Raw genomic sequence first — 13,217 nt, forward strand, 5'->3', positions numbered from 1 at the left:
TCTGCGTATGCAAAACCTGAAACTAATATACATTTATTAAGGTAATGTACATATACAGATATACTGAAGAAGCCATATTCGATTTCCCCTACATTACATCTCGATATTTCTGCTAATCTTTCGTCAGTAGTCAAACATGCTGAAGTTTGCAAGAATATATGGGAGTTAAAGATGTAGACTTCAAATGGCCGTTGGTCAAGAGAAATTGGTGCTTGCGCACATGGAAGAAGAATGAGAAAGAGAAAAATTGTTAAAAGTTAAATTCAATCGAATTCTTGTTTACTCTAAAAAGGTCGCCTATACACCTCAAGACGTCAACCCCCAAATCAAAAGTGAAGGTGTACTACACCTTCAAATAACTCATTACAACACAATCTCCACAACTCAACAAGGTACTGTTCCTGACGATAGTTTGTAAAGCTGTAGAATGAAAGAATAGTCTAACATTCTACTGATAAAAGTAAACTGTTTTTGAAGAAACCCAAAGACGTAGTCAATGGCGGAAGCTCAATGCATTGAGAGAATACTAAACATCTAAAGGCGCTGCATGCAATAAACAAGGAGCTTATGCTGTCAACTGAGTTTCTAAATTTCTTACAGGGAAGACGAAAATAAAAGGCATAAATAGTAGATGAGCAGCTATTCGTATCTTTTTCTTGCCCACGTGGAAGTAACATTTTACAAGGCAGCAATACAATTACACAAAGCAACCACCTCTATGATACATGAATTACGACAGCTATCTTCAGGATTATAAATCTCAGCAATCATATGTGGGGGACGACTCGAGTCCTCTTCTACCGTAGACAAAAATGATACACCCTAAACGAGGGAAAAAAATATGTAGGATTAACAAGGAACAAAATACAATAAAAACCCAGCACTACCCACCCGGAACTGGCTTTTAAAAAGGAATAAAATACAAAAAAAAAAAACCACCAGGAACTGGCTCTGCATCATGATAAAATCCTTCTACCTGCTTGTGGCTCAATGTACAAAGGGCACCTATCAGAAACCCCGAACTGCTCTGCATCATGATGTATCCATGTGCCTGCAACTTCCAATATCTAAATCTGATCCTCTGAAAGCATCTTTTCTGTGGAAGAATCCCCAAGGTGCCTCAAGCCTTCCAACTTCCCAAGAGGATACGTATCTCCGTGGAACTCTCTGAATGGTGTCATGCTATGTACATATCACTGGAAATCCTACATGTAAGCATGAGCCTGGAAGTATAGCAAAATAATCGAACTATATTCTAATCCAAGCGAGAGAACCTCGATCGTTGGCAACTTGAGGACGTCCTCTAGTTGGTGTAGGTGGTCTGTTAGCATTTAGCTCCTATCCCAACAGTTGTAAGAGTGATTAGATACACATCAAAGCAAAGAATATGCGGGTCGAAGAAGATCTGGAAATAACAAACCTGCATCCAAGTGTCCTCTATATGCCGCTCAGGTGAAGTTTCAGGAGATGTTGCTGGCGGCAGCGGGTGAATAAGTTTTGGAACCACAACAAGATCTCTACCCAATACCAAGATAGCACCAGCATTATTAGCAGTACCTGTAGAAAGGAAAAAAAAAGAACATTATATTTTGCATAAAGATAAAATCATATATATAAAGTAGAAAACCTCCAAACATCCAAAATTTGTAACATCATACCACAGTAATTAGTGGCTGAGAAAAGTGTAATTAAATGTCCCTGAGCAAATCGTTCAAATCCATCCATCACACATTCATGCGCTCGGACTATCAGTTGAAGATCATTGTTGTTGCAGAATTCCATCACACGATCAGGCTGCATGTATGCAAGTGTTTACATTAGTGCGAAAGGAAATGCTAGAGAAACTGCATCACGCTAAAGACCCCTGAGACAGGATAGCAGTGATATCTAATATTCAAGCACCACATAAACTGAAGTACCAAAACTCCAGTTCAGCAAACAGATAAGTGACTTCAATGACATATGAGTTCAATTGTCTTGAATGAAAAGAGCTTGGACATAGAAATTAAAAACGTCCAAGTTACAAAGATGGAAGGGGCTGCAATTTGCACAAAGCAAACTCAAGAAAATGACAGCCCATAGAATGTCAAAGTGGAAAAAGAGGGCAGAAGGAGCAATCTTAATTTTTATGTTTGAAATATCATATCTTTCTGCAATGGGCCCTCTTAAGTAACTTCAGTTAACTAATAAGAAAGTTGCAGGTTTCCAAACTAAGAGACCAATAGGTGAAAGAAAACAAAAATTTCCACTACCCCAAAAAAAGATCAGGTGAAAATTAACTCCCTGAAATTGATATGGGAAGAAAATTACTCACCCCAAAAGTGACCAATCCTGGACCTCTTGCATTTGGTCTTAATCCTTCAACGCTATCATTTTCTGTTGGGTCAGACCTAGAAACACACACTGATGTGAGAAAAAATGAGTATTTAAAGTCAATGAAGGAAGCACAAGAGAAGAGAGAGACTAACCACAATAAATCCATAAGAACAATTGATTTAGCATCCATAGTGATAGGACGCTGGATATTTTCTATTTGTTCAACATGATTAATTGACCTTCCAATACCACCATGCATACAGATTATCTTTTTCTCGATTAATGCTGCCAGAGGAAGCCAGTTGAACAATCTATTAAATCGATGCCATGCCCAAATTCCATCTCGCTCACCCTGTTGCATAAATGGACATCAGTATCTAGCTTGACAGGAAGGACAAGCTTCACCCAGTAAATCATAACATACCATCCGTTCGATGCACTCAATTCGAAAGCCGAAAAGCGCATTAATATCTGCAGCTTCATGGTTCCCACGAATTAGATGTACATTGAGGGGATACTCAACCTAAAGCATCAAGTTATGATCATCAAAATCACAGAGTAACTAAGAAGTTGAAAGCATACAAACATCCAGATATAAGAGTACCTCTAAAGCAAGAAGAATTAGACACAAGAGGTACCTTTAAAGCAAGAAGAAGAGTTATCGTTTCCAAACTGTGCTGGCCCCTGTCAACATAATCTCCTAAGAAGAGGTAGTCAATATACCTGGTATTCACTTACCAAAATTAGTATCAAACTAGAAGAACAAATCTTGACACATCAAACTGATCTAAGTGATAGATCAATCCAAAAAATGGTACAAGTCTGCGGGAGCCAGAATGACATGAGAGGCAGCAAATAGACACCAAGAGAATATTGTGGCAGCCTCACCTGGACCAAGTAAAGCGTCGCTTAGAATATAAGTTTTGATGTATATAGGCTACATAATCTGCTACATGGGATATTTGGTTATGCTACATAACTTTTACGAAGAGGTTTCTCATCTTTTCCCTTTAATTGAAGACAACAGGATTTTACAATCAAATGGTTCCACAGCACAAAAGCCTAGTATATGGGAGACAAACACAGCCAAGATGAGGAATACAGTTATTATTCCTAATTTGAGCAATTGGGGATAATTCGGACCTTGTAAACATTACGAATTAAAAAAGATTTTCGGCTGGGTCAAATAATGGGTTTGGGCAAATGAACTGGGTGTTTTAAAATGTGTATTGGCCCTCCACTTGTTGATTTTGATGATGGGTCCGGGTCTCTTAACGGCTGAGTGATATTTGTGTTCAAATGTGTAACGGTAGGGCTATACACAGTCGAATACTCAAATGGAGGGTAGATATGAACAACTCTCAAAAGCAGAGGGGTAAATATGACCGTTTTCCATAAAATCAATATCAGAATTCTGATAGCCGTACCGAGACACCAGACAGTTATAACACGCAAACTGCAACGCCCGCAATTTTCAATCAAAATATCCAAAATAAAAAGAGGGTAAATCGAAAAAATACTGCAATCCAAGGAATTTATGCTGTCAAACGGCTTGGACAGATAATAAAACAGGTAGAAGCTAGATCGAGTCAAGCCACTTACGATATATCCCCAGCAGTCGATGGGGAACCATACTCATCGAAAAGACGCATAAGATCCCCAAATTGCCCATGCAGGTCACCAAATATCTTAATAGGAGCCCTAAGCTGTAAAACGCTAGGTTCACTCGCAAATATTTTTTCGGCACTGTCACAAAGATCAGCCATCTCATTGCAGTCCAAGAAAAATTGCCGCCGAACAGGCGGCTTCCAGCCTCGAGGCTTCAAAAGATGGGCAATCACCTGAGACAGTAAGGAAAAGAAATGATATAACTAACACAATGCAGTTATTTGTCTTTATACGAGTATAACAGCTTAAGTTATAAAGATGATGGCAGTTACATTTTCTTTCAGAATGGTTATGGACTAGTTACCCTGATTGAATCAAGGCAGAGAGTCCAATTGTATCCCCCCCACCCCCCCACCCCAAACCAAAAAAAAAGGAAAAACTCTGACCTACCCTACAAGGCCACAAGACACAAACAAGGAAATAAAAAAAAAATTATTCTCCCTCTCTTTCTTCCCCTCAAAGTACTGTTACACACTTTTACTCTCCAGTTCTTCATTCAACTTCTTAGAGACCTAGAGTTCTACTCACTTCTATGTTTGGAACCAAATTTCCTAGATGAAGCAACAAAATTTCACTTTGCTGCTTCTAAAATTTCCTTTTGGATATTTCTTCTTTCGTCACTTCATGATTAATAGAACCTGGATGAATTCTGGCTCTAATAGTTGCGCCCATTCTTGAACTGTTCCAAAAGGGTCAGCTCATGCTGAAGGAAGCATCCTCACTTTAGAGATCAGCAAATCTTTTTCTTTCCATCCCAAATGAAACATTAAATAGGAATTCAGATGCAACCAAGGTCATCGCAAACCTAGGGTTAGGTTGTTGGCTGGGAGATCTAAAGAAAAAAATGAAACCTTCAATCAACAAAAAGAGCTGACAATACGATTAGTAATGGTGAGCGGTCTCACATTCTTCGATGAAAAGGATATGGTTAAAGACCTGCTAACCTAGCATACTTCTGCCTGATCCTTCTATTATTAAGTCTGGAAGGTACAATTTTGATGTGTTTCAATTCTTTTGAAGAAAAGAGGTTTGATGGTTTTGAAAGATGAAAGAAAAGTAACTTATCAGGTGATATCTTCAAGACACTTCTCTCCATTTTTCTGCTCTCCGGCTCAAATATAAGACGCGTACATTATGATCTATCACATTTTCAAAATCCAATCCTACTAGACACTAAATTAATTGTTAACTTGAGGCAGGGAATTGGTAGAACACTGCTTTTCACTAGAGGCAAAATACAGTTACATTCTTTAAGAAATTAAAATGATAGGAGTAAGATATGAGAGTCTGACATTAGTTCAGATTTTGCTTTAAAGAACAACATGATGCATTCCACCATATGCATTTTCATTTTCAACTCTGACCTCTATTTGGTAGCTCCATTTCTCCAGGGGAAAAAAAACTAATAAATTAATGATAAAACAGCCATTCCTCAAAATTTGTGCATTACAACAGTCACCAGAACACCTATCTTCCTCCTGCTATAGAGCTATGCTCTGTGTATATGTGTGTGTGTTTGTTTTTAGACAGCTTTAGTTACTTTTGTGCTACCAACCGGGCCATTTTGATGTTACACATGGTCCTTCAAGCAACTATACCCAAAGAAAAAGAGGCAAGAGCCAAATATGGATCTAATCAACACAGCAAATTATGTAGCAAAAGTTATGCACTAACTGCAAGCAGTTTACCCTTTTTACTTGCCTGAATAACACATCAGACAAATAATGGTAAGCCACATTGTGGCATGTAATCAGGCGATGCGCCTAGAGACAAATCATTTACCTTTTTGGGAACACTGTTGATGGACATTTGACGATCCAATAGTTTTCTCGCTGTTGTTGCATTTTCTGGGGTTCCATAACTGACTCGCCTGCCTTCATTTTCAAACTGATCAATCGAAAGCTGTCGTACCATGCCACCAAGAGCTCCACCAGACTCTGCAGCTACAACCACCTTCAATGCATTAAGGCACATCATTAGTCAACCTTATGAGCACTAAGACTAACATAGCATTAAGGATTTGAACACTGACAGCACGGTGATGTAGCCGGACTCCAGCTGGGACAGAATTATTTGACAAGATAGAATCGGGCTTGATCAAAGTAGGCGCCTGTTTTCCACTTGGCGTTGCCTCTGCTCCACGATCCCTGTCTGGAAGTTCAACTTCTCCATTACCTTGTTGTCGAGCTTTTGCAGCTGCTAGGGTAGCAGTAATAGCCTCAGCTTCTGCGGCAGAAGCCTCCACTAGATATTCAACACCTTTGATGAGTCTCCTGCAAAACAAACCACAAGATAGATCTTCAGAAACTAATCATACAATTAACATAAAACAGATAGCAGATGCTGTAGTTACTATGCAACTGCAAACTCACCGAGATCCTTGAAGCGTCGCATTTTCAGTGCTTATATCAGAATACATATCACCATTTATAGGGGGAGCAACGGGAGTTCCCAGTACAACTGAGCCATCATTAATTACCTCAGGGTCTGTTTGCCTTGTTCTTTCATCACCAAACCCATACCTTCCTGCTATCCTCCCAGCAGCTGCAGCAGCTGCATGTGAAGCTGCACTAGTTGTTTCAGCAGCGGCAAAGTCTTCGGCAACAAGCAAGTCGTCTAGCAATACCCCTGCGATAAAACACAGCAGCACTAAACTTGTTGCAAAACCAGGAAGTGATCTGAATAACTTCTCCCAAGGTATTTTCATTACACTACTTATTTTCCTTACAGTTGGAAACATGCAACAGATACATTTGAGGCTAAGTATGATTTTCACATCTGACAGAGTAACATGGTGACTCGAACCCACACCGTAAATGTTGGAAGTGGAGGGTGCTTTCCACTTGAGCAACCCTCTCTCTTTTTTTTATGACCGAAAAATCCGTTTTGAGCCGAACCTCCAGGCCAACCGCAGTGTCCAGAACTCGGGAACCTTCTCAACTTAAAAACCAGAGTTAGTTCGCTGGGCGCAAGGCTCGAACCTATGACCTAAGACACATGTCCCTCAACCTTGTCTGGCCTTACTGCAGTTACTAAATGTTTTGAACAGGGATAGTTGTTCATCTAGGTGCAAACACGACTTATCAGTATGAGTTGCACCACATCATTACAGCTAAAGTGGACCAGTTCTAAAAATCTTGAATGAAATCCTTTTACACCCGACTGGAAATATGCCCTCTATTAATTCGGCACTTCATCTTAGCCAAAAGGCCAAGAAAGGTATAATAATAATACAGTACTTGAACAGTGACAATGTGAGTTTATTTTTCAGTGATATCAAATTACTGAGTCAGATAACTTGCTATGCACCAGTGGCAGGATAAGCATTACATCGATGAAAGACACAGGAACCAGCATGAGTGTGTGTCATGAAAACCTTTAATCTAACAGGCTATATGCACACTAGAGAACGGGATTTAGCTAGTGAAGACCACTTATGAATGCCTAAACCATAGCACATCCTGCACCACCCCTGGAGTCGAAGAAAGAAGATAGAAGATACTTTTAGTTGCTTCACAATTTCTTTTTCCCACAGTTCTGGCCAGCTAGTTACTTTACTATTCCAAGAAAAAGTAAGAATGATTGTCATCTGAAATCAAATTTGAAAGCAAATATAAGAACATTGATTGATGTCTATCTTATAGTCTTACCACCACGCAGACCACCATAAATAAATATCAAGTCACCAACAGCAGCAGCTGTATGTCTACAACGTCTGGTCAATTCAACTGCAGCATCTCCCCCAGCTGCGTCTGCGCTGTATCTGCCAGTTCTAGGACTAGTGACAACAGACTTCGTGTCACACCACACTCCTGCTGCAGTATCAAGGACTGCCAGAAGGGGGTAAAGCACCATGATAGTGAGGGATGAACATAACAGTGCAAAAAGTGTTATCTCCACTATGTATCGACTAAAAGTAAAAAATACCTGCTATACTAGATGAATCCTCCACCATGCGTCCACCACCAAGTGCCCCTCCAGATACATGGAGCCGAGCATTAACAAAAACCTATAATATCAGAACATTATTGATAATTGATAAACACCGTATCTATGTGAAAGCATGCAGTTAATAAAAGGAATGAAACAAACACGTACGGCAGCATGTTGATATCTAGAGGATGGTGACACACCAGGAGCAATGGCCCATTCCCAGCGCCCATCTCTATGCTTGGCAAGTCCATATGCGCTGGCCAGTGGCTGTGGATCAACAAAGCAGTGGGAAAGGTTATGAGTGCAAGAGCATACGAGGAAGTAACAATTTAAAAGCTCAGGGCCTCATCCAATAATCAAATTACACCAAAAGAAGATGAAAGAACAAACGAAAAACAGAACTCTTGAGTTCATCAATTATGTTACATGGATCTTCACATCTGTTTTGACGAACCCATGTCGAACAGGTGTAGTATAGGTGTGGATACTTTATGGCTCAAAAGAATACACTAAGAATATCAAAAACCAGACACTTCACTGGACACTTATGCAACCCCATATACGTACTCATATAGTCGGTACAAAAAATTTTCTGCCCTGCATGATTGCACTATAATCCCCATAACCTTTTGGGTATCCAACTAAACCCGTCACATGGTGGAAGTTGAAAACACAGGTTTCTGAAGTACCATCATATCATGCTGCATATACTTCCTTAACCTGAAGCCCCAGACATCCATTGTTCATTAATCTCAGATCACAAATCCGCTCCACCACACAAATTATTATTGCGATGTTTAAGTGGATGAAGCTCAACACAGCATCATTTTCACTGACAGTTTCTTGGGCATAGAAATCCAGAAAAGATAGTTGATAAGTCTGTTATTTTTAAGTGAGTTAGGGAAAGAGTACAGAAACAATAGTTCGAACTTGGAAGTATCTAACATACAGGATATGTTAACAAGATATCACATCAAATTACAACACTCAACACAAACTACAGAAAATACAAATCATGGAAATCTCTCTTTTCACTCTAATGTCCTTAATTTTATAGCGGAAAAAAAGGATTTGCATTACTTAAGTTAGAGGAAATGTCTTTAGAAATGTCGTTTGAGGAGGCAAACGTCATAACCTCTTATTACACGCCTCTAGTTAATAGCACACTTCCCCTTATTTTATGGGTCACATAACCTCTTTTTGGTCCTCTCTCCCCTTTCTTTTTTTTTTGATAAGGTCCTCTCTCCCCTTTCTTAACTAGCTTTGCACTCATATGCCTTTTGTAAACCAGAAAGAGACAACCGAATCAACAAAAATACTTACAACTAATAAAACAGAAACAATGCTCTAGATGAAAATCAGCTTTCTCTTCAATAAACAAATCCACCAATGGATATCTCAAAGTATGAGAAGAAGTCGCATCTTCCGCAACATTAAAGGCTATAACACAATCAAACATTTAGTTGAGCAGGCATTGTGGGAAACAAAGTTTCGTACCCTGACAATTTCTTTTTACTATGTTCTTAAGATTTTACTGCACATACAGCCAATTGTGAATAGATCAAATCTTCTTCTTTCACTAGGTTCTTGGGTGGGGGTCATTTTTTTGGCTATGAACTTTTCCCCAAAATGTAAGGCTAGGTTCTACCACACATAAAGTCAAAGCGGCAAAACAGAGGGGCTGCAGATTAATGGGGTATCACCGAGCAGAAGGTTGCAGGGATCATGGGAATAAGGATTGTGTTAGGTACAAGAGAAGGGAAGGGTGAGGGGAAGACTGGCACTGGGAAAACGGTTTCTCAGCAGAGGTTGGGCAGATGGGTAGATCAGGGAGAGCAAGGTGGCAACACAATGGAGTACAACCAAGGTAGGGATCAAGAAGGAGCAGGCTAGAGATTAGAGAGATCTGCAGAATGCAATCATGACACATGAGGCAAAGCTAGAAAGGAAGGTGGGAGGACATGACAAAAAAGTGAGGGAATAAGAAACACACCGTTCTTCATAGAAATAATAAAGGAGTATATTCAACAAAAATGGGAAAGATAAAGAGCTCCACTCAAGTTTTATCCATTAAAGTGATTAACCACTAAGTAGGTACATGAAATGGGAAAAGGGAAGCACCTCCAAACAGATGAGCAAAATTTGGGGCAGAGAAACAGAGGATGTTCGCATAAAATGGTTACAGACATAATTAAGTAAACAAAGGTGTCCTTGTCTAAGCAATTTTTTCAATTCGACTCTCAATGCAACCTATTATAAGAAAATCAGTTTGCATGCACTTGGCCAATGAGGTAGTTTATCTCACATATGAGGCTGCAGAAAAGACAAGTAAATGAATAAAAGACTCCCTCCTCTAGCAGTAAAACTTTATAGAAGAGGTGATTCACATAATAAAATAAGAGAATGACTCTATGTGAGGAAATGGAAATAGAAGAGGAGTCGAGGAGATAGGGCTGAGACAAAGAGAGCATCATTTGTTCTAGAAAGAGAACAATCTTTCTAGCGAGATATCCTTCTAACTTCTAAGTGCAAGTAAAAATGCTAATGATAAAAACCAAGGGAACAAGTAAATCAGTATAAAATCCATCATTTTTTCTTATTGCATCAGAAAGCATGCTTCTCTCACCACACTATTGGCATCCCTCCCTCCACAAAGCAGAAGAAGACCATCAGATCGCGCACTTGCAGTTGCGTACCTAGCCAAGTAACAAGAGCAGATTAGGACTTCATTACTTTACTGGACACTTGGACCAGATTAGATTCACAAGAATTTATCTTCAGTTGGACATCACCAGAGGAAACTAGTGAGAATACACAAACAAAATTCAGAATAGATGAAGATGCAAATGCGTAAAATGCACTCCGACAGCTTCAGTTCAACAAACAGTACAGTCTAAAAAGACTTTGCTCAAACAAAATGTAGAAGTTTTGAAAAAATAAGAGACCAACATATGCTCAAACTGTTACAACTGTTCATCAAATAACCATCTTCAGATAAGAAAAAAATGTACATCCCACTGCTTGAGCCTTTGTCATGTTTATGTTTCAAAATTGGTGTGTCCTGGCCATCGAGCATGCACCTAAACTAATCAGCCAAGACAACCTGCAATATAAGCACACGTAACAAAGACCTGCCAATAATGACTACAGCAGATGGGCTCACACTAAGTGTAGTTGCGGATTTTGAACCTGGAATTGGCATATTGTTATCCTATGCCTCAACTAAACTCCCTAGAAGACGAGCCACGGCATATCTTCTTTGTTTCGTTGAATTCTTTATTTTCTTCTAGGTCAGCGGAAGACTTATAAAGAAACATCACTAGAAGGAATTAACTTGTTTTCTTATGATATCGAGAATTCATAACTTTACTTCACTATTAAAACCTCAGAAAAGGAGCTCCGCTCATCATATATAAAAACAGAAAAGTAGGTGCAAGAAAATATGCTATTCTAGAGAGATGGAAACTCCGTCAGCAAGTGAAATTGATTTGAAACCAATAACATGCAAGCGAGGTGCATAATTGAGCCACTCAACTATCAAATGGTAGCAATAGTTTGTGGAATTTCAAGTTTTAGTTTCCTAAAATCATACCAGGGCAACATTTCCATGATATATACCTCTTCAAAATAAGGACTTATCCACGGAAACGCTGATACCAATAATTCAGCAAATTTCTCTTCTTTGACATCAATGTCGTATATATCTTTACTACAATAGTCCATACAGTATGGTTTTCTGAACAAGGCTAAAGCACAATAACAACCACCACCACTTCCGAAAACATCAGATTTTTCGAGTGTGATTTATGAAGTCAATAATTTATTTATTTTTCCTGCACACGAGATCCAAATAAAAACTTATGCAAATAACAAATTCTCTGCCAAGAGCATCAATCATCAAAATCATGTGCACTCCAATATGTTAAAAAATGAAAAATGAAAAATAATAAGATTCCACTAAGGCTATGGACATTGGGTTGTGACATTGGGAAGCTTCCTACTGTATATTTGGGTTTGGCCCTGGGGCAAAAAATAAGGCTATGGAAATATGGAGCGGTCTGATTGATAAATGTGAGAAGAGACTAGCAAAATGGAAGGCTCAATATATATCTTTGGGAGGCAGGATCATATTGATCAACACATTCTGAATAACTCTGTGAATTATTTAATATTATAATGTTGTGCATATGCATATAAATGCCATACCATACATAGGTATATGCGTTCATAACATCATCACCTCTGAGGGCATCCCATCATATCATCTCGGCCACTGTGGGCAAATCATCAATGTCTACCAGCTGATCAGGTGGTGGTGCGTATATAATGCCATAACCCTTTCTCATATCCCATATACATATATATACATATATACGCGTATATAACGCTATCTGGTCATGGGTCAATGTACATGAATAAGTACGTCAATAAAATCTCTTGGAATGTCATAAAACCATTATGCCTTTGAGTAATATCATGAAGTAAATTTTTTTCAACTTACGTATTTTTCTGAGACCCATGAACAGATGATAGAATAATATGACACATGAGGAATCAAGAACATAAGTGTATGGGTCCAAATTTGACCAACCACGACCGACGACGAGCACGACGATTGGCGGGGTCTCCTTGAATCGATGTCTTGAGGGAGATGACCTTAAGACAAACAAGAGACTGGATGACCCTTGTAATAATGTAAACCCATTAGGGGACATTAGGAATATTCCTTCGAATATTCCTTGTAATTTGTCTTTTACAGCTTAGAAGAGTCTCGCTCTTTATATATATAGAGGACAATATTCCTTTATTGTAAAGGGGGGATTCTGAATGTTGGCTACATTACTATTTATGAATGAAAAGATTTCTAAAAGGTTTGGAGAAAAGTAGATCGTAAAAGAAGTCTTGTGATTCGTCTTCTCTTTATCTATCATTCTTTCTCGAGATTATTATTCTCAACTAAGATTTACCCCTTCATCTTCGATTGATTTGTTCAAAAAGATTTCAATATCTTTTGAGTCAAACAATTTGGCGCCGTCTGTGGGGATTTCTATAGCTGAAATTGTAGTTTTCATCTAGATTCTTGAAAGAAATAACCACCTCTCTTTAGCTCCACAAAGGCCAACAATGGCAGGAAAGGGAGAAGCAAGGCTAAAGGCAATAGTAGGTGTCACGAACAACCTCCTGAATTCCCTCAACGATGCCAGTGGGGAAGACAACGAAAACGCAACATCACGTGCTACACCTGAAGGAGAAATGTCACCTCCTCCGCACGAAGGTCTAACGGTCTCGCGCGAGAGGGA

General features: G+C 39.1%; 1 protein-coding gene across 14 annotated transcripts in view; it reads right to left on the reverse strand.

The window, feature by feature from the left end:
* Window positions 1-548: 548 nt before the first annotated feature.
* The window catches only part of LOC107759098 (serine/threonine-protein phosphatase BSL3), a 40,392-nt gene continuing 27,723 nt past the window's right edge, over window positions 549-13,217 (reverse strand). For 3 of the 14 annotated variants that reach the window (XM_075219438.1, XM_075219436.1, XM_075219442.1), the window contains 16 exons: window positions 10,544-10,613; window positions 8,083-8,184; window positions 7,912-7,993; window positions 7,635-7,814; window positions 6,357-6,612; window positions 6,017-6,257; window positions 5,767-5,937; window positions 3,919-4,157; window positions 2,955-3,039; window positions 2,741-2,839; window positions 2,469-2,668; window positions 2,315-2,390; window positions 1,659-1,794; window positions 1,421-1,557; window positions 1,275-1,338; window positions 549-1,196 (listed from right to left, as the gene is read on the reverse strand). In XM_075219438.1, coding sequence (XP_075075539.1) covers window positions 1,183-1,196; window positions 1,275-1,338; window positions 1,421-1,557; window positions 1,659-1,794; window positions 2,315-2,390; window positions 2,469-2,668; window positions 2,741-2,839; window positions 2,955-3,039; window positions 3,919-4,157; window positions 5,767-5,937; window positions 6,017-6,257; window positions 6,357-6,612; window positions 7,635-7,814; window positions 7,912-7,993; window positions 8,083-8,184; window positions 10,544-10,613 — 2,152 coding nt within the window. In that variant the 3' untranslated portion in view covers window positions 549-1,182. Of the gene's footprint in view, window positions 1,339-1,420; window positions 1,558-1,658; window positions 1,795-2,314; window positions 2,391-2,468; window positions 2,669-2,740; window positions 2,840-2,954; window positions 3,205-3,918; window positions 4,158-5,766; window positions 5,938-6,016; window positions 6,258-6,356; window positions 6,613-7,634; window positions 7,815-7,911; window positions 7,994-8,082; window positions 8,185-10,543; window positions 10,614-13,217 lie in introns of all 14 variants that reach the window. The other 11 variants (XR_012694095.1, XR_012694094.1, XM_075219437.1 and 8 more) reach the window with 9 other exon arrangements.

Source organism: Nicotiana tabacum, chromosome 8, assembly GCF_000715075.1.
Source record: "Nicotiana tabacum cultivar K326 chromosome 8, ASM71507v2, whole genome shotgun sequence".
NCBI classification, from domain to species: Eukaryota; Viridiplantae; Streptophyta; class Magnoliopsida; order Solanales; family Solanaceae; genus Nicotiana; species Nicotiana tabacum.